General features: G+C 39.7%; 1 protein-coding gene across 4 annotated transcripts in view; it reads right to left on the minus strand.

The window, feature by feature from the left end:
- Window positions 1-1,820: 1,820 nt before the first annotated feature.
- IRAK3 (interleukin 1 receptor associated kinase 3) overlaps window positions 1,821-22,268 on the minus strand; it is a 77,829-nt gene continuing 57,381 nt past the window's right edge. For 2 of the 4 annotated variants that reach the window (XM_015812453.1, XM_015812454.1), the window contains exons 7-12: window positions 19,286-19,400; window positions 16,780-16,889; window positions 14,986-15,169; window positions 5,891-5,953; window positions 3,215-3,373; window positions 1,821-2,239 (exon numbers count right to left, since the gene is read on the minus strand). In XM_015812453.1, the coding sequence (XP_015667939.1) occupies window positions 2,204-2,239; window positions 3,215-3,373; window positions 5,891-5,953; window positions 14,986-15,169; window positions 16,780-16,889; window positions 19,286-19,400 (667 nt within the window). In that variant the 3' untranslated portion in view covers window positions 1,821-2,203. Of the gene's footprint in view, window positions 2,240-3,214; window positions 3,374-5,890; window positions 5,954-7,266; window positions 7,308-13,753; window positions 13,822-14,985; window positions 15,170-16,779; window positions 16,890-19,285; window positions 19,401-22,268 lie in introns of those variants that run through there. The other 2 variants (XM_015812456.1, XM_015812455.1) reach the window with 2 other exon arrangements.

Genomic DNA, 22,268 nt, shown 5'->3' on the forward strand with positions numbered 1-22,268 from the left:
CAACCTAAGAATTATAGACCTATATCATTATTGAATACGGACTATAAGATTTTTTCAAAGGTTTTGGCAAACAGATTAATGCAAGTGTTACACCAATTGATTCACGGGGATCAGTCCGGATTTATTACTGGAAGATATATGAAATATAATGTAAGACAAATTATTAATTTAATTGAATATTTGGATAAGAATAACCAAACCCCGGCTGTTTTTATCTTTTTGGATGCTGAAAAAGCATTTGATCAAGTGGATTGGGGGTTTCTGTTTCAAGTAATAGAAAGAATGAATTTGGGTGATAAATTTTTGTCTGCTATTAAAGCTATTTATCAACAACAGTCAGCTCAGATTATAGTTAATGGGGGATTAACTGAATCATTCAAAATTGGAAAGGGAACCAGACAAGGATGTCCACTATCACCACTACTATTTGTCTTAACAATGGAGATTCTGTTAATTAGAATCCGGGAGTCTTCCATTATAAAGGGAATTAAGGTTAATAAGATAGATTATAGGCTGCGAGCTTTTGCGGATGATTTGGTGTTAACATTAATCCAGCCCCTAGTCAGTAACTGAAATGATGGAAATTATAGGTCAATATGGAAAGGTTTCTGGATTCAAGGTAAATAGTAATAAGACAAAAATGTTGTCAAAAAACATGTTTAGGGATGATAAGGAGGCATTCGTTTTGCACACAGGTTATGAAATGGTAAAAAAGGTGAAATATTTAGGAGTTTATTTACATTACTATTCATAACAGTAGCAAAATTATAGTTATGAAGTAGCAACGAAAATAATTTTATGGTTGGGGGTCACCACAACATGAGGAACTGTATTAAAGGGTCGCGGCATTAGGAAGGTTGAGAACCACTGGGGTAGATTATTGCTTCATAATAGTGACAGAGTTGTTTATTTTTCTAATAACATACCTATGATACCTTAGGGATATTTGCCCATAATAATTACTCAAAAACAGGGCATCTGCTAGAACGAAGGGAAGTGTAGTAACTGATCCAAAGCAAATGAAGGTTGCCTTGTAAAGCAAAAATACTCTTGTATTCATTACAGCTCATTTCCTAGTAATTGTGCATGTGACTTCATCACTAAACTGATGAATTAATGACTGAAAAGGTGCTTTGTATTGTATACTTTAAAAATGCAAAATGTGGTATAGGAAGGAAGATAAGCTGAATTGTGTAATCATTATGAATACTGTTAAATAGATGAGTGCTAAAGGATATGAATGAGGAAAACAATGCCTGCTCATTATATTAACATATCCAATATTAATCATGTGAAATCTATAAATACATGATTTCTTTTTATGTGGTACTCTTATAGATATTGGAGGAAGATACCCTTTCTGCCCAAATTCTTAATTCCCAAGAAAAATTAAAACTCTTCTAAGATCTGTACATACAGTTTAAGACCTCTCAGAACTAGAGCGTTTTCCTCAAAACAGACCCCAGCATCAAATACTTAAGCTTTCTTTCCCAAATCTGTCACTTCACATCCAGGTATTCTTGACCTTTACTTAGTTCAAATGGTGAGGATAACAATCCTTGAGTTAATACTATAATCCTTATAATAAACTATTACTAGGATCCTTTTAATAAACTTTGAGATAATCCACAAATAACAAAGCTCTCTCCTACTTTAGCATCAAACCTACAATGAAACTTTTGCTAGGCTAAAATGAAGCAAATAAAGACAGTTTCCTCCCAGCTATCCATTCAAAGCAAATCTTCCAATACTGAAGGGTCTTGATAGCTTCTCCAGCCTCACCCCATTTTTTTTCATTCTTAGCAATCAGAAACGTACATAAGATTATAGTAAAAACCGATTTTTAATAATAAAACTCTAAAGGCGAAATTAATTTAGGATACACTCAGTTTAAAGAAATTTGCTAAGGGAAAACAAGCATACTAGAAAAGAGAAAGTGGGTTTTTTTTAACATAAATTGTATTTGGTTTAGAATATACAATAGAAACACACATGATTTAAAAAGACAAGATAATGTGATCTTTGTTGCACATTTTTATCACTATATTGTAGAGCCTAATTTATGAATAGATAATAAAAGGGCCACAAACCTTATTGTGTTAATTTAAAAAAACACTGAATAACAATAATAAAGGGACAGAAATATTTAAGTTAGGATATAAAAACAGGTTTGTTGTTTAAACACCAAGATACAGAACTGACCTCATTCGATCAACATTTCTTTTAAATGTTCTTTGACCTGAAACAGAAGGAATATAAAATTCATGCTGGCAAAATTCAAAGTAAGTGTGTGTGTGTATGTATGTATGTATGTATGTATGTATGCATGTATGCATGCATGCAGTGGTGGGATTTAGCCAGTTTGCACCACTTCGGTAGAACTGTTAGCTAATTTTTTGTTGACTTCGGCAAACCGGCTGATGCCCTAGCCCAGGGGTCGGCAACCTTAAACACTCAAAGAGCCACTTGGACCCGTTACCCAGAGAAAAGAAAACACTGGGAGCCGCAAAACTTGTGTGTGTGTACGAGCGCGCACACGCAAGGGGGGGAGCTTGATTGAAGAATTTAATTAAAAGGAAATAGAGGCTGCTGTGCATGAGTTCTCTCTCTCTCTCTCTCTCTCTCTCTCTCTCTCTCTCCCTTCTCCAATCTTCTGCTCACCTGGCAAGCTGGCTTCACATTGTTCTCCAATAAGCTTGTCAACTTGTCCGAGAACAGCATGAGGCCACTCTCTTTTTTACACACACACAGAGAGAGAGAGAGAGAAAGAGAGAGAGAGAGACAGGAGGGGAGGGGAGGGCAAGTACCTCTCTCTGTCTCTGTCTCTCTCTCTGCAAATGGCGGAGGAGGCTGGGAGCCGCAGGAGAAGGCTCAAAGAGCCACATGTGGCTCCGGAGCTGCAGGTTGCTGACCCGTGCCCTTGCCCTTCTTCGCAAGGCCTAGAACGGACCACTGGAAGTGCGTGGACGCCATTTCTGGAAGTCCATTCTGAGTCAGGGTGGCCTTCCAGGGCCAGAACGGCCCATCAGAAGTGCATGGATGCCACCTCTGGAAGTCCGTTCTGAGCCGGAGAAGCCTCCCAGGCCCAGAATGGACCGCCGGAAGTGCGGAGACGCAGACAACCGATTGTTCAGGTATTTGAATCCCACCACTGTATGTATATATGTACTTTTGAATTGCATATATATAGCATCACTATATTTAAAATTGATACCCTTTCAATATCTGGCCTCCGGTTCTTCTTCTCATGCAGACACTGCGAAGCAATTGAATACATCTGTTCAATTGAAGTGATGTTCCTGTTGCTGATTTTTTTATCAACATAATGTCCAATAGTCTTTTCTTCATCTTCAATTTCCTCCTTGATGGACAGCTGAATGGAGCAGCAAAAGTATTAAAATAATATTACTTCATAATATAGGAATTCCATAGGGAAGAAAAACAGATTGTTCTTGTGAATTGATTAAAAGGAATAAAGCAAGCTGTGATTGTATGGTGGGATGGGGCAATGGGAGAGGTTATTTGTTTGTATCACCCTATCTATAGATCATCTTGTACATTCATTCCAAGAGGGGCTGTTGAGTGCCTTACCCTATGAGGTTAAAGGAGTAGGAATCCTTATATTATAGAATGCAAATAAATGACACATTTTTCAGATTTCCATGTTATGTTTTGCTTAAATCTTGATAAAACCTTTTCTGTCTTGTTTTCACAATGTTACAGGTTCCCATCTTCTGGAGGAATATTTTGAAGTTAAATGGACAGTTATATATATTTCAATAACATTAAACATTTGCTTTAATATTGAACTTGAATATTTTTATGTTACTTAACATACTATCTCCAATTAAGATAATGTCCAGTTTCCTTGTTTCATATGTCATACTTCTTTCTTCAATTTCCAAAAGGAATCAAGAAACTTTTATTCTACTTTTCCATGACTTGATACTTCTGCTATTACCAAAGAATCAACAGAAACACACAGCCACATTGGTTCTTATACTTATACTGATCTAACTTTAAAATAAACAGCATAAGGGCAAAGTATTTTTTTTAATTCCCCAATATTGACATGACAGATCTTTGATGTTCATTTCAATGATTACTCTGAATCCCTGTTTTAACTACAACTTCTTAAATAAGCCACAAGCAAATCATATTACAACTTAGGGCAATATGTGAAATTGGGAAACATTAGCTTCTACCAGAATCTGCCAAACCCACTGAAACAGTAGACCACTTGTGTCCTCCAAAGATGCTGAACGTCAGCTGGCATGGCACAGGCATAGCACTGAAACTGACACATATGTATGTATCTATGGATGGATGTGATGTGATGTGATGTGATGTGTGTGCATGTATATGTATATATATCTACATACTGAGAAAAAATATTAGATCACCTGCTGATTTTGTATGTTTGCCCACTGATAAAGAAATGATCAGTCTATAATTTTAATGGTAGGTTTATTTTAACAGTGAGAGACAGAATTACAATAAAAAAATCCAGAAAAACACATTTCCAAAAGTTATAAATTGATTTGCATTTTAATGAGTGAAATAAGTATTTGATCCCCTATCAATCAGCAAGATTTCTGGCTCCCAGGTGTCTTTTATACAGGTAATGAGCTGAGGTTAGGAGCACTCTCTTAAAGGGAGTGCTCCTAATCTCAGTTTACTACCTGTATAAAAGAGACTTGTCCACAGAAGCAATCAGATTCCAAACTCTCCACTATAGAGACATCCAAGGATGTCAGGGACAAGATTGTAGACCTACACAAGGCTGGAATGGGGTACAAGATCATCGCCAAGCAACTTGGTTAGAAGGTGACAACAGTTGGTGCGATTATTCGCAAATGGAAGAAACTCAAAATAACTGTCAATCTCCCTCAGTCTGGGGCTCCATACAAAATCTCATTTCGTGGAATTTCAATGATCATGAGAACGGTGAGGAATCAGCCCAGAACTACATGGGAGGATCTTGTCAATGATCTCAAGGCAGCTGGGACTATAGTCACCAAGAAAACAATTGGTAACACACTACGCCGTGAAGGAATGAAATCCTGCAGCGCCTGCAAGATCTCCGTGCTCAAGAAAGCACATGTACAGGTCCGTCTGAAGTTTGCCAATGAACATCTGAATGATTCAGAGGAAAACTGGGTGAAAGTGTTGTGGTCAGATGAGACCAAAATCAAGCTCGTGTTTGGAGGAGAAGGAATGCTGCTTATGACCCCAAGTACACCATCCTCACTGTCAAACATGGAGGTGGAAACATTATGTTTTTCTGCTAAGGGGACAGGACAATTTCACTGCATCAAAGAGACGATGGACATGAGTGGTTATTCCAGCATGGCAATGACCCAAAACACCTGGCCAAGGCAACAAAGGAGAAGAAGAAGCACATTAAGGTCCTGGAGTGGCCTAGCCAGTCTCCAGACCGTAATCCCATAGAAAATATGTGGAGGGAGCTGAAGGTTCGAGCTGCCAAACGTCAGCCTCGAAACCTTAATGACTTGGATAGGATCTACAAAGAGGAGTGGGACAAAATCCCTCCTGAGATGTGTGCAAACCTGGTCACCAACTATCTCTGTGATTGCCAACAAGGGTTTTGCCACCAAGTACTAAGTCATGTTTTGCGAAGGGGTCAAATACCTATTTCACTCGTTAAAATGCAAATCAATTTATAACTTTTTTGAAATCCGTTTCTCTGGATTTTTTGTTGTTGTTATTCTGTCTCTCACTGTTAAAATAAACCTACCATTAAAATTATAGACTGATCATTTATTTGTCAGTGGGCAAACGTAAAAGATCAGCAGGGGATCAAATATTTTTTTCCCTCACTGTACATATATACTATACACAAACAAACATGCCAATAAAGAAAACATACCAGTAACTGGGGATCTTGATTTTCATCCATAGGACTAAGCCCAGTTATTATTTCAAGTAATACCTGGAAATAGATGGAAATTAATATGTGAAATACATATCACAGGTTTTCACCAAATATCACTGCACAACAATCAATGTAAAAAAAATACTATTTTATTTCACCAAGGGATGCTCAATTACCTTAGCAACAAAGTAAGTTTCAATATAATTCCAAAAAGACTTAGTGTAAGGACCCACCTCAGCTAACTACCCAAGAAAGCAGAACTCTTTTTTAAATAATATTTTATTAATTTTCCAATTTTACATTTAAGTATTTAAAAAGCAACGTGGTGGCTGGGTTAATCAATAGTTCGATAACAAAATCTTTAGTACAAATCTCAAGTTACAACATCAAATATTTCCTCTCTTTTCCCCTTAACATTTAAGCTAATACAGTTCTTATTATATCAACTCAGTACAAACATCATTATTACATTTATCAATAAATTTTTAGCTTACATGTATCTTAATTATTTTTTACATTCAATCTTCATAAATAATCCATATCCTGTTATTAATTTTTCTCCAATTTTTAGTTTCCCATCAATATTCCAATTTAGCCTTTGATATTTATAATTTTCAAGCTTTAGGTAACCAAGTTTTCCCTTATCTCAATTCATAATAGAATCTAATATCCAAAATACACATTTTATCTATTTGAATATAATCTTGTTCTATTTCCTAAAAGTTATCTATTTCCCATCATATTAAATCATCTACTTAATAATAGTCCCTGTTAATAAACTACTTAATCCCTGTTAATAAATCAAAACCATTGTATATATTACTTGGGTTAATAAATAAACATATTCATAATAAATTTTTTTCCTTTTAGGTCTAATTTTTAAATATTAAACAGATAAAATCCTTATTTTCAACTAATTTCCAAATATTTTAAATCTAATGAAGAAAGCAGAACTCTTGAAACAGGCATTGTCTCAAAAGGAAACTTTTATTAGAGGTTAGTGACAGTAGGGAAGTCAAGGCGAGATCTGGGGGAAATCCTGCTCAAACGTATAGTTAAACCAGCAATATTCCTCCTCCCACCAGAGTCATAATGTCCATTTGAAATCCAGCCAATCCACAGGTGGCATGATGTGTGCGTAACTGGCACAGTTGGCTCGCATCTCAAGGTCTTCTCCAGTTTCGTTTCTCTATAACCATCTCCCTGATAAAGGAGACACATTCCTTTCTCAAATGGATAGAGGTGGGAGGAAAAGTAAAAAGCGAAAGTTATCCCAAGCGAAAGCAAATATCTCCCCTCCCTCCAGTAGAATGGCAGGCCCCAAAACAAAAGCACAAGAATATATATGCAAGATAGACAATAAGGATTTGGGGACCTGACATACAGCCCCCTAGAAGAACAGAAAATCCACCTAAAAGACAAAAAGGGAAGGGGAACAAACAATACAGGCATATCAATTAGGTTTATCAGGATATTGAGAATGGAAGTGTCTTAGAAGTTTAGGGGGTCTAACATGTTTCTTGTACACCCACTCATTCTGGGCAGAAGGAAGATTCTTCCAAGCTACTAAGTATTGTGTCACCCAATGGTGCATTCGAGAGTCCAAAATGTCTTTAATCTCAAAGTGTTGTTCACCCTCAACCATGACAGGTGTGAATGTCTGAGGTGCAGGAGGTCTAAGGTTAGAAGTGACCTCCGGTTTGAGGAAACTAGTGGAAAACAGAGTGGATTTTCAGTAAGTTCTTTGGCAAGTCCAATTCAACCGTCACAGGATTGATGTTGTGTTTGATAGGGAAAGCTCCTACAAATTTAGGGCCTAACTTCTTAGAAGGTTGTAATGACTGCAAATACTTCAGGGAGAGGTATTCTCGGTCTCCAACTTTATATGGTTTTTGCTCCATCCTCCGTTTATAGGCTTGAGTCTTACAGGCTTCTCTGGCTTCATCCAGAGCTTTCCTGACTACTGGCCAGGTATTTTGTAACTGTTTAATCGACTCTTGCAAGGAAGGGATTTCCGGCTTCTTGGTGGGAAGTTCAGGCATGGCCACAAATGTTTGACTATTAGCTACTTGAAATGGAGTGAAACCTGTACTAGAGTGCACAGCATTACTATAAGCCACCTCAGCAAATGGTAACAGATCAGAACAATTGTCCTACTGATAATTAATGAAACCTCTCAGGTATTGTTCTAGAACTGAGTTCAGTCTCTCTGTCCCCCCATTCGCTTGAGGATGATGTGAAGATGATAATCCTTGACTAGAACCCATCAAGTCCAGAAAAGCTTTCCAGAACTTAGAGGTGAATTGAACCCCTCTGTCTGAAATTATACGTTGTGGGGCCCCATGAAAGCGATAATACGTTTTGCACAAAGAGTTTAGCTAAAGTTTTTGCAGTTGGGATCTTGGGGCATGGAATGAAATGAACTTGTCTAGAGAACAAATCCGTTAAGACCCAAATTACAGTGTTTTCAGTACTTTCAGGCAATTCCACAATAAAATCCATAGAGATCTCTCTCTAGGGTGCTGCCGGACTGGCTACCGGTTGAAGCAGTCCTGGGGATTTCCCTTGCCGCAGTTTAGCTGCTGCGCATGTGGGGGAGCTGGTGACATAGCTTTCTATGTCCTTTTTCAATGCAGGCCACCAAAATTGCCTTTTAATGAGATGTAAGGTCTTCACAAGTCCAAAATGCCCAGCAGTTTTTGAGTCATGCCCTGCTTGCATTACTTTAAGCCTTAACGCTGCTGGGACATAAAGTTTTTCTCCAATCCATGCTAATCCATCTTTTAACACACATAGGTTATTGTGGTTTTGAAACCACTTATCGGACTCTAATACAGTTTTAAAATCCTGCAACAAAGTCTTTCCGACAGGAGCCACAGGTTTTGACTGGGCTCTGGTGGTTACAGGGGCTGCTAATTGATGAGGATGTAAAAATGGTTTAGTCACCTCTGCTTTCTTTTTTTTAAATTTGTTTTTATTTATTCCGTTTTACAACAAAAATAAAAATAAAAATACATTTTTTTTCTTAACAGTACTGTGTTATACATCTCACATATATCATTTACAATTTATTTACATTAGTAATCATGTCTTTTTGTTTCTCTGTTCTAGCCAATCATAACATTTGTTCCATATTTCATAGAATTCCGTTACCTCCTTGTCTTTTAGTTCTAGCGTAAGTTTATTCATTTCCGCGCATTCTAGAATTTTGTATATGATCATATCATTTGTAGGTATGTTTTCACCCTTCCAACACTGGGCATATACTATGCGGGCTGCTGTTAATATATGTACAATGATGTATTGGAGTTGTTTTTCCATGTTTAAATTTATTATACCCAAAAGAAATAGTTCAGGTTTGAGTTCAATTTGCACCTTTGTTATCTCCTGTATCCAATTCCTTATCCATTCCCAATAGATCTTTGCTTTAGGGCACAGCCACCACATATGATAGAATGTTCCCTCCTTATTTTTACATTTCCAGCATTCCAGATTCATATTTTTATACATTTTAGCCAATCTCGCCAGTGTTAAATGCCATCTATAGAACATTTTATATTGATTTTCCCTATATGCAGTTGACAATGTCAGTTTACAATTTCTGTTCCATAATCTTTCCCATTCTTCCAATTTTATATTTCGGCCCACATTTCGTGCCCATGCTATTATTGGCCCTTTCACTATTTCTTCCTCCAAATCTACCTCTAATAAATATTTATAAGTTTTGTTTAGAAATTTTCCTTCCTTACCTGTTAAAATTTTATCCAATTGGTGTGGGGTCTGGTTTATTCCGTGCTCTTCCATATGCTTACTGTGTTTAGATTGGATCTGTAAGTATGGCCACCAATCTATAATTATTCCCTGTTCTTCTAATTCTTCTCTTGATTTGAGATTTCCTTGGTTATCTAGTAATTCTTTGTATCTAATCATCTTTTTTTATCCAAGGTGTTAGGGTGGATCATTGCCTCCATCGGTGAAATCCAATTTGGGATTTTCCTATAGTGTCTTTTTTTAACTTTTTCCCACGTCCGAATCAGCGCATCTCTTATCTGATGTTGATAAAAATATGTGTGTGTTCACCATAAAAGGCATGTGTGTGTTCACCATAAAAAGGCATGAGATGTAAGGTCTTTACAAGTCCAAAATGCCCAGCAGTTTTTGAGTCATGCCCTGCTTGCGTTACTTTAAGCCTTAACGCTGCTGGGACATAAAGTTTTTCTCCAATCCATGCTAATCCATCTTTTAACACACATAGGTTATTGTGGTTTTGAAACCACTCATCGGACTCTAACGCAGTTTTAAAATCCTGCAACAAAGTCTTTCCAACAGGAGCCACAGGTTTGACTGGGCTCTGTCATCTCTGCTTTCTTACTGTTATATTGTGGTAACCTGGATAATGCGTCAGCTAAAACATTCTTTTCCCCAGGGAGGTAATGAATAGTGAAATCAAAATGATGGAAATGTTGGGACCATCTTGCTTGTTTAGGGAAGAACTTCCTGGGGGTTTTCATAGCTTCAAGATTCTTATGATTAGTCCATACTTGAAACGGTATTTTACTCCCCTCTAGGAAATGCCTCCAAGTGAGGAGAGCCCATCGTACCACATATGCCTCTTTCTCCCAAGCTGTCTACCTCTGCTCAGTCTCATAATTTCCTAGAGGTGTAAGCACAAGGTTGTAATTGTCCTTCCTTATTTCTCTGCAATAAAACTGCTCCCACAGCCATATCACTAGCATCCGCTTGAATTATAAATGGCTGTTCTGGGTCCAGATGTTTCAAAACCGGCTCCATAGAAAAAAGTCTCTTTAAGTTTCTCAAAGGCTGCTTGACACTCTCCTGTCCATTTTAATGGTTGACTGGGCTTTGGCTTATCCCCCCCTCTGGTTTTTAACAAGTTTGTTATTGGGAGGGCAATCTGTGCAAAAGATGGGATGAACTGTCTGTAAAAGTTTGCAAATCCTGGGAAACTTTGGAGCTGTTTCTGGTCTTTGGAGGAGCCCAGTCCAAGACTGTTCTCACTTTCTCCGGGTCTATCTCTATTCCCTTGTTGGATATAAGATAGCACAAGTAATCAATCCAATCTTTCTGGAACTCACACTTTGACAGTTTAGCATACAGCTTCGAGGAGCACAGTTTTTTAAATACCGCTCTGACCAGTTTAATGTGCTCATCTTGGTTTCGGTGTAGATAAGGATGTCCCAGGTAAACCAAAACCCCTTTATACAGATGATCCTGTAGGACCTCGTTAATCAGTTGCATGAATACTGCAGGATCCCCTTGTAGCCCAAATGGGAGAACGTTAAATTGGAAGCAACCAAATGGGCAATTGAAAGCTGTTTTCCATTCATCCCCTTTCTTTATCCGTATACGGTAATAAGCTTCTCTCAAGTCTAGTTTGGGGGAAAAATCCCTTTATATAAGTGCGCTAGCATGTCTTTCATTAAAGGTAATGGATATATATTCTCCACGCACACAGTGTTCGGACTCCTATAATCCACGCAGAGATGAAGAGAGCCATCTTTCTTTTCTCTGAATACTACAGGGGCTGCTACCTGGAGTCCAGCCAGCTCTATGAAACCCCGCTCCAAATTCTTTTTGATGAACTTTCCCAGTTCGTCTAATTCCCTGGGAATCATAAGAGTACATTTTTGGTTTTGGCAGTTTTGCCCTGGGATGATCTCAATAGCATAGTTTGTGGATCGGTGAGGGGGGAATTTGTCTCCCCTTTGTTCACCGAAGGCTTCAGCCAAATCTCAGTATTCCATTAGGAGGACTTTCAAGTCCGACTCACTGAGGGCGGAGACAAAATTGTGGTGTAATCCACATCTCCCGCTGTTTTCTTTAGGAATAGGCGGGGCTCCCCCGTGGGAATTTTAACTGTCCTTCCCTCCAGTTGATCATGGAGTTCCATTTCTTTAACCAAGCCAGCCCCAGAACTAATGGCTACTCCATCCCTGGGGACACAATAAAAGTTAGAGTCTCTGCATGATCCACCAGGTCAATACATAAAGGTCTGGCGGCAAAGATGGTGGGCACCCCGCCTGCAACCGAGCCATTCAATTGGCAGAAAGTAATTGGGGTTTTTAGCCTCTTGAGGGGTATTCCCATTTTCCCCACTAGTTCTGGGCTAATCATGCATCAGGTTCACCCCGAGTCCAGCAAGGCGGCTAACTTTACTGTCTTTCCAGTGCCAGGTATAGAAAGTTCTAGGGGCACTGTTATGGGGTCAATTGGCCCACTCACCAATGAGGTCATCTTCGTAGTCATCTTCCATCCCTTCTGTGCCATCGTAGCATGGAGTCAGAGCTCGACCCGCTCAATCGTCCCAGGGGAGCTCTACAATTTCTTCGGACCTCATCACAGTCTCCCTGAGGTGTGGTGAGACTCTCAGAGGTCTTCCAGACAGTAGACTGTCCCCCCTCTTGAGAGATGTCTTGCTACAGCAATCCACGGCTCAATGTCCTTCTTTACCTCATTTGAAACAAGTGGTGTTGAGAGATGGGGCAGGCAAACCTCATGCGGTCTTCCCTCGCTTCTCTGACTGCAGTCTGAAGCTTGGTCTCACTGGGCGATGTAGGTGCTTGTGTTGATTGATCTCTACTTTCTCAGCTAGCAGGCACCAGTCGTACAGCCGGACCGGGGCTCCGCAAGCTACGCAGGCATTATATAGCTCTTCATTGAGCCCATACTGGAAACAGCTTACCAGGATGTCTTCCGGCCAGCGAAGGCGACTGGCCAACTCTCTGAATTCTTCAGTGTATTCAGTGACTGTTCTCCTTCCCTGCTTCACTGTTTTTATGTGCTCACGGGCTTTCTTGTCTGCCAGCCGGTCTTCAAGACATCTGCAGAGGGCAGCCATAAAGCGGTTGAAATTCCATAATTCGGATGCGTTGCAATTGTATAGGGTCACCATCCAGTCAGCTGCTCTACCTCCCAAAGCTAGAGTAATTACTCAGACCTTCTTGACATTGGTAGGCAGTGTTCTCCCATACATTTGCATGTAGGTGAACACTTGTGCCAGGAAATACCCCAATCGCTTCGGGTCTCCATCAAACTTCACTCCAATCGGAATTGGCTTCACCTCGGCTGGTTGGGGTGGTCTGCTTCTGGTTCCATGAGACGGACGGCCTCGCCATGGTGCTGCCTCCTGGGCTCCAGCCGCTGCCGTCTCTCGTACCTCCAATTCCTCCTCATCCGATTCACCCTCTGACTCTTCCTCTGATTTCTTTCAGCTGCACTTTAATTTTGTTGAGGGCTTTTTTCACATATTCCATCACAGCTTCCATCGTCCCCGATTTCAATCCCTCCTTTTCTCCATCTTTATCAGGAGGGGCAGGCTCTGGATTTTTTTTCTTTTTTCTTTTTCTTCCCTCCTCCTCAGGTAAAGGCAACCTTTGGGGCTTTTTCTTCCCATGCTTCCTTTTTTCCAACCCCAAGTGACCATGTGGGTTCGATCTTCTTCACCAGAAGGTCCGGTTTCTTCCAGATCCCTGGAGTGGCTTTCATCTGGTTTCAAACATAGGAGTTCCTCAGCCCATTTCTCTGCCTGGAATTCCTCCATGTGAAATTTAGTTGCGACTCCCCCAGTAGGGCAGCAGCTTCTCCAGGTTGAGTACTATGCAGATCTCACCTTATGTAAGTACCCGCCTCAGCTAACCACCCAAGAAAGCAGAACTCTTGAAATAGGCATTGTCTCAAAAAGAAACTTTTATTAGGGGTTAGTGACAGTAGGGAAGTCAAGGCGAGATCTGGGGAAAATCCTGCTCAAACGGTATAGTTAAACCAGCAATATTCCTCCTCCCACCAGAGTCATAATGTCCATTTAAAATCCAGCCAATCCACAGGTGGCACAATGTGTGGGTAACTGGCACAGTTGGTACGCATCACAAAGTCTTCTCCAGTTTGGTTTCTCTGTAACTGTCTCCCTGATAAGGGAGACACATTCCTTTCTCAAATGGATAGAAGTAGGAGAGGAAAAGTAGAAAATGAAAGCTATCCCAAGCGAAAGCAAATGTCCCCCCTCCCTCCAATAGAATGGCAGGCCCCAAAAGAAAAGCACAAGAATTTATATGCAAGGTAGACGATAAGGATTTGGGGACCTGATACTTAGTTTATAACTAGTGATCAAAAGTGTAAAACTGAATATATGAAGAAATTGTATTTCCGAAATCTCTGTATGGCTATCACTAGACTTAGGATTATAATAGAAAGTTTTTCAAATTCTACATTTTATAGAGGGGGATTTGAAGTCTTTTCATGGTAAATATTTAAATAAGTATCAGATACCTGCCTGAAAAAGAAATACAGATTATTGGACTACTGCAGTGAAGGCGAACCTTTTAGAGACCGAGTGCCCAAAAACTGGCCTTGCCCCGCTTCACCCCCTGCCCCGCCCCTGCTCTGCCCCACCCCGTCCCCTGCCCTGCCTGCCCGCAGGACCACTCACCGCCTCCAGGGCCCGCTGCAGATCACCCAGGCAGCTCAGCAGCACCATGGTGGCCACGCCCTCTGCCCACGCCCCGCAGCATCAACTGTGCGATGGGGCGTGACAACAGTCTTGTCTGCGCTGCCTTGTTGCCATGTCCTTGGCTGCACTGCTCCACGTGAGCCATCCTTGGGGGTGACTCTCCTCCAGGGGGGCTGCTGATGGGCTCGCGGGGGAAGGCAAGGCTGGGGCAACGGCATATATGCCCACAGAGAGGGCTCTGAGTGCCGCCTCTGGCACGCGTGCCATAGGTTCGCCACCACTGGACTACTGTAACCACTAGGAGTTAGGCTCTTAGGAAAAACTCTGGCTTGAGATAAAATAATGGGCAATTCCCACTAAATCCCATTCATGACTTTCTTAGTGAAGAAAAATGAAATCCATCTTCAAAAGCAGAGCAATTTAACAATTCAGACACTGGCATTACAAGAAACCTGGAGTTAAATTTAGTTGTGCATTGGACCATTCCAAAGTTGAAAAACAAGGTACAGTTTGTGAGTTACCAATAATTTTTCATTAGGCAAGATAATTTAAGAAACAGAAAGGCAGCATAAAGAGAAAACAATCCTCATTTACTGAGTTATTTTAAAAAATAACAACTTACCACGCCAAAACTGAAGATATCCGATTTAGGAGTTATCTCCCCTCTTAATGCCTCTGGAGCCATATAAGCTGCTGTCCCAACTATTCTATCTGTTAGAATAGTATGTGTAAATCTTACCGATGTCCTTGCAAGCCCAAAGTCAGAAAGTTTTGGCACAAATGTTTCTGTTAGTAAAATATTTGCACTGGGGGAAAAAAGTAAGCTAAAAGTTATTTTTTGCCTCCCCCACTGAAAGAGAAGCAATATATAAAACAGAAATAACAGCTGGGTTAAATCCAAATGGTGGGGAACCTTTCTGTAATTCAGTTTGATAGGATCAAAATGAAAGGTCGAATCTGCTGTGTAATGGAAACTTACTGTAGAAAAACGATCTTGCCAAAGAAACTACAATGGATGAGAACCAGGAAAGGGTAGTATAACGGGAGGATGTAAGATAAACACGTAGGCAAAAATTTGTCTGGGTCTCCAGAATTGGGAAAGGAAGAATAGGGAAGAGAACCTGTGGCTCAGTGACTAAATCACTGCCTAGTATGTATAACTTTCCAGGTTCGAATCCCATAAAGGGTATGGCTAACTGATGAAGGCAAAAAAAGCCAGAAATGGTCCATCGGGACGGTGCCAAAGGACACATTAGAAGGATATATAATGTTTTATTAGAATTGGATTCAGAAACTGAGTTAGTTAAAGATTGTATGATCAAATGGGCCCAAAATATAGGAGAAACAATATCTATGGATACTTGGGAGTTGATCTGGGTGAGAAATGTGAAGTTTACGCAAGCTCAAAATCTACGTGAGAATTTCTATAANTAAAATTTTACCTACAATGGAAGACTGGAGATTGAAAGTTTCGTATCTTGCTGAAATGGCAAAGATTTCGGCTTATTTGAAGAATTACTCAAATGAACAATTTTTATTAATATGGAGAAGATGGATTGTTTATATTCAAAAGAAGCATAGAGTGGTGGAATATAATTTAGGTTTTTAGAAAAAATTTTCTTTTTTTTTTCTTTTATATATTTTACCTACTCATGTAGAATAATATACTCTGTGGAGTTAGAGATACTAATATTTGTTTACTTATATCTGAATATTATCCTGGGATTAGGTTTGGGAAGTCCGGGGGGGTGGGGGGTGGGGGGTCTTTCATATAGCATTGTGTAACATTTGTGATGTTTTTTTTATGATGAAAAATAATAAAAATTTTATATTGGAAAAAAGGAAAGGAAGAATACAAGCTGTAAAAGCCGCTGCAAGAGGAAATGGCAAGCCAGAGAAAATGAGCTGAACTGAAAAACAGGAAAGAACCTATTGTTTTAAGGAGCCATAAAATATCAGCTCAAAATAACTAACTGAATATGTCTAATATTTTATATTATTAATGTACATATGAATATGATTTAGTATATTTAAGGAAAGTAACAGGAAATATGAAGGAAGCAGTCAGAAAGAGTGCAATCTCATAGTACCTCAGCCAATGGGGAACGAGGAGGGATGTGGCACCTGGGACAGGGTTGTATAAAGAAGGGAATATTTTGGGTTGGAACCTTGGAGAGAACCAAACTTTGATAGCTTCTCTCCCCGCTTATTGCAATAAATGAAACGAAAGTCTTTCACTGTGTCTTGGCTGGTTATTGGTCAGGCGAGCTTGCCTCTGGTCATGAAGGAAAGTAGCCAGGAGCACATAACAAGTTCACAAGCAACTCAAGGAAAAGAGTAAATCTTACAGCCCTTTTTATCCCACTCCATCACCCTTTAGAATGCTTTACACAGGAATTAATTTTATAGACGTTACCTTTTAACATCTCGATGAATGTGATTATTTTCATGCAAGAAAGAGATTCCATTTGATGTCCCATAAGCAATGTTGCATCTTGTTTCCCAAGGTATTGGTGAAGTGTTGTCCTTAATAAACAGGGAGAATAGAAAAGTTTCAGCATTTTATTGGAATCACTTATTTTATTCAATAAAATTAAACTAACAAAAGAAGAAAAGCAAAGTTGAGAGCATTCTATTCCCAATAATAAGCAGCACTGACCAATTAAAGCTATAAAAACTCTTGAGAATTATTTTTTTTCAAGATAAGCTGCAGCTAATAATAAGTTTGGATCTTATTTTTTCATGTCACTTATTCCATGAAATGAAACGTCATATTTGGCAATTTGGGAAAGAAGTATATTTTTATCTCATTTTTATGTTTAAGTATTAGCTGTCATGAACATTATCCCAATATAGAGATTTCTGTTTCATAAAAAGTGCAGTCACTTTCTAAATTTACACTGTAAATCACTCCTTTCATATCTGCTGACACTGAATATTAGTCAATTCTGTATGATTCTTATGAACAGAATATACAGTTACTAATATGTTCATATACGAGGGCAATTCGGTTATCAAGTTGGTTATCAATGACAGACACTTGCAGATACAGAACTTTTATTATACACATTAGAAAACTACATTACATTACTTTTCGACATAATCGCCATTCAAATTGAGGCACTTGTCATAACATCTTACAAGGTTTGAAATTCCTTAGTAGTAGTCATTCGGTGCCAAATCTGGGCTATCGAGGTGTGATCAAAAACATCCCAACGGAACTGCTTCAAAAGTTCTTGGGTGCGTCTAGCAGTGTGCAGGCGAGCATTATCGTGAACCAACACCACACCGGAAATGATGCCATAGAAAATCCCATCGAATGTGAAGATCCCAAAGGAGTACTGCTAGTGAAGTTCATGGAGCGTGGTTCGACCATCAATTCAGAAGTCTACTGTGAAACGTTACAAAAACTCAGACGGGCCATCCATAACAAGTGCCAGAGCTTGCTGACTTCCGATGTGGTATTGGTTCATGGTAATACTCGCCCACATACCACTAGACACACCCAAGAACTTTTGAAGCAGTTCCGTTGGGATGTTTTTGATCACACACCCCCCATAGCCTAGATTTGGCACCGAGTGATTACTACTATGAAATTTCAAAACTTGTAAGACGTTATGACAAGTGCCTCAATTTGAATGGCGATTATGTCGAAAAGCAATGTAATGTTGTAGTTTTCTAATGTGTATAATAAACGTTCTGTATCTGTGAGTGTCTGTCACTGATAACCAAATGGGGGTTTATTTCCGAATTTCCCTCATATCTTAACAAAGCAAAGTCTAGTCACTAGTCAAAGAAAACTAGTCATGTTATAATGAGCCTTTTAACTATAGAATTTATGAATTACAATACAGGTAGTCCTCGACTTACAACCACAATTGAGCCCAAAATGTATGTTGTTAAGTGAGACATTTGTTAAGTGAATTTTGCCCCATTTTATGATCCTTCTTGCCTCAGTTGTGAAGTGAATCATTGCAGTTGATAAGTTAGTAACATGGTTAAGTGAATCTGGCTTCCCCATTGACTTTGCTTGTCAGAAGGTCACAAAAGGTGATCACATGATCTTGGGACACAGCAACGGTCATAAATATGAACCAGTTGCCAACCCTCTGAATTTTGATCATATGACCATGGGATTGCTGGAATGGTTGTAACTGTGAAAAATGGTCATAAGTCACTTTTTTCAGTGCCATTGTAACTCTGAACACTAAATGAACTGTTGTAAGTTAAGGACTACCTATATTTTATTATCTAGTAAAAGAAAATTTGAAAATACATTTAATGTTAGGAAAAACATTAAAATATACTTTAGCATTACATGAATAATATGGCTAAGATCTGTACCTTTCCCACTAACTCCAATAACACTGAATAAAGAGCAGAACTCTATTTTTCTGCCTTTACTCATTAAAGTTCAATGTTTTGAAAAAAATAAAAGCTAAATTCACTATGGTTTATGAACCATTTTTCTAACAGATACTGTACTTTAAGCTAAGAACATTTTGCTCCTATTCAGGCTTAATAATCTCTAATTATTTTTCTAATTATTTTTAAAGATTAAAACATTTGAAATACTCCTTCTAGCTGTACTAAATGAAGAGTAACAGAGACATTATGCAGACATTATGTCTGCAAAGGCTACATATTTTTCTGAAATCTTGAACTGATTCATAATACATTTATTAGGAATTCAAACAGGAATTAATCTTATGTAGAGAAATGTTACAATGTTAATGAAATTTTTCTCCAAAATAATTAATCAAGAAATAGTTGACCTATACTAGAAAATCAATCTCAATCAGCCATATGATTCCTGTTTCTCATTGTTAAGTTTTAAAAAGTTAAATATTTAAAAAGCATGATCCTGCATGAATGGGTCAAGTTTCATACTTTTAGGCCTAAATACTAAAGAAAGCACTTACCAGACAAGCTAATCTATCAAGCAAAGAACCTTTGGGCATATAATCATACACTAAGCAAGGCTGATCAAAATCATTTGAGAAACCAAGCAATTCTACTAAGTTCTCATGTTGGCACCTGTAAACAAAAGTAGATAGTTTTATATTGTTGGGGCTTTCATATTTTTCAATATGTACCATTCTGAAAAACATAAGGGATATCTAAGCTACTTCTAGCTTTGACTATAAATTGACTACGTACAGTAGAAACTGATTCAATGTATTCAGTGACTGATCTCATATTTTCTGTCAAGTTCCAGCTGAGAAGTCCAACGAAGCAAAACACTAGAGACATTGCGTTCTCTAATGTAAACTTTATTAAGCATTAGCAAACCGGTAAGATAGAAGGAAAGCTAGCTCTGAGAATATGGCAGGAAACAGATAATTAAGAGTAAAACTTTCCCTCCCCTCTCCGACAGTTCAGGTCACATTGTCCAATTAATCTTTCAGCAATTGTTATGAGAAGAAACTTCAGTTCGCCACAACATCTCCTCAGTGGCTTTGGCTCTCACATTGATAAGGAACACCTGTGGATCCCAAACTGTCCCTTCTCTCCCCCCCCCCATAACTGTTGGCAACCTAGAACCACTACAGTGGTCCTAAAGACAGTAAATTTTGTAGCTTGACAGGCCGGCCACCTAGAAGAGAAAGGGAATCTGGAAAACAAAAAGGAATACCCATCATTACTTCCTAATCTTTCCCTTGAACTGGTCCCAACTTCTGTGGATACTTAGTGTGGAATCATTTTATCAAACGATCCGCTTTTGTGTGCTGGGCTTTTATCCATCTAGCTTCTGATATCAGGTAAACCACCCCCCCATTGGATTAAGTACTGCAACTTCTCTTTGTGGATTCTGAAATCGAGGATTCGCTTAACCTCATAATGCATTTCCCCTTCTACTATTATTGGGGCTGGGCTGCTGTCCCTACTGGTCTCATCATGGATCCCCTGTATGGCTTCAGTAAGCTACAATGGAATATTGAGTGCACTTTACCCAACAATCTTGGTAGTCTTAGATCTACTATCACTGGGTTAATGACTTTTAAGATGGGGAAAGGACCTATGTACTTCAGTCTTAACTTCTTGCAAGTTTGTCTCAACTTAAGATACTTGGTAGACAGATACACTTTATCTCCTACATGGAACTGAGGAGCTCATTTTTTATTTGCTGCTTTCGGCTGCCTTAGCTAAAGCCTTTTTTGTATCGCTCCAGACCCACTGGAACGAACCCACCCAGTCACTTAAGAGTGCTCGAGGAGGAGGGGGGGCTCCTCTGGGCACTCTGGTATTGGCACAAATTCCACTCCTGTGTCTAACTTAAATGGAGTGTTGCTGTGTACTGCATTGTTATATACCACCTCTGCAAACGGCAAAAACTCTGCCCAGTTCGTTTGCTGGTAGTTGACATAACAATGCAGGTAGTGCTCTACTATGAAATTAGCTTGTTCTGCAGATCCATTTGTACAGATGGAAAGAGGAACTGAGCCCTGGGAGGACCCAATCATCCTTATAAACTCTCTCCAGAACTTAGCAGTAAACTGGACTCCACGATCTGAAATGATGTGCTTAGATGCTCCATGTAGTCAGTAGATGTGTTGCAAAAACATATTCACTGGCTTCTGGGCCAAGGGGAGTCCAGCACAAGCAATGAAGTGGGCTTGCTTGGAAAACAGGTCTATTACAGTCTAAATCACAATGCTTCCCCCCCTCTCCGGCAGCTGCACTATAAAGTCCATGGCTATTTTCTCCAAGGGTCTGGTCAGATTAGCTGCCTGCTGCAGCAGCCCATAATCTTTTGCTGGCCACACAAACAACATAGTTCCCCACATAGTTCTCAATGTCTTTCTTCATCTTTGGCCACCAGAACTGGTGATTGGCATGATGAAACGTCTTCAGGAACCCAAAGTGGCCTGCCTGCCTGCTTAGCATCGTGGCTGTGTTGTAGGACTTGTAGCCGCAGATGGTCTGGGACATACAATTTGTTCCCTTTCCATGCCAGCTCATGCCTCATGGTCAATTCTCTCTGATGAGCCACAAACCATGCATCAGTTTGCAGCTCTTGCTTCAGCTGTTGGGCAAATGCACCGGTGGGTGAGTCATAGAATACATTTTTGATTTGGGAAGCTTCGCCCCAAGCAAGATCTCAAGAGTACAGTCTGTGGGGCGGTGAGGGGGTAGGATGTTGTACTCTTTCTTGCTGAACATCTCCATGAGGTCTTGGAGATTGCTGCTCCTCCCCCTCCTCCGATGCTCCCTTGTTGTACTCAGGGGTTTTCCTTGCCCATCCCACCTTCTCAGACTGCTCTTTTCTCTTGTCAAGAGGGCTTGGGACTTGCTTCCTCACAATCATTCACTTTGAGGCTTTCTCCCAATAGATCCTGGGCCTCCACGTGGCTAGCCAAGCCAGGCCCAGAATCATATCCTCTGCCATCTTTGGGATGACCATAAAACGGATAGTCTCTTGGTGGTCCCCAAATCCTAGATGCACCGGCTCCATTAAGTGGGAAGTGGCTTTGCCTCATATTAGGGTGCCATTAACCTGCTCGAATTTCACTGGGTTCTTGAGCTTCCTCACATGTAAACCTAATGTAAGGACCCACCTCAGCTAATCACCCAAGAAAGCAGAACTCTTGAAATAGGCATTGTCTCAAAAGGAAACTTTTATTAGGAGTTAGTGACAGTAGGGAAGTCAAGGCGAGACCTGAGGAAAATCCCGCTTAAACCAGCAATATTCCTCCTCCCACCAAAGTCATAATGTCCATTTGAAATCCAGCCAATCCACAAGTGGCACGATGTGCGCGTAACTGGTACAGTTGGCGTGCATCTCAAGGTCTTCTCCAGTTTCGTTTCTCTGTAACCGTCTCCCTAATAAGGGAGACACATTCCTTTCTCAAATGGATAGAAGTGGAAGAATAAAACAGAAAGCGAAAGTTATCCTAAGCAAAA

Source organism: Protobothrops mucrosquamatus, unplaced genomic scaffold, assembly GCF_001527695.2.
Source record: "Protobothrops mucrosquamatus isolate PMUCROS unplaced genomic scaffold, P.Mucros_1.0 scaffold85, whole genome shotgun sequence".
Classification (NCBI taxonomy): domain Eukaryota; kingdom Metazoa; phylum Chordata; class Lepidosauria; order Squamata; family Viperidae; genus Protobothrops; species Protobothrops mucrosquamatus.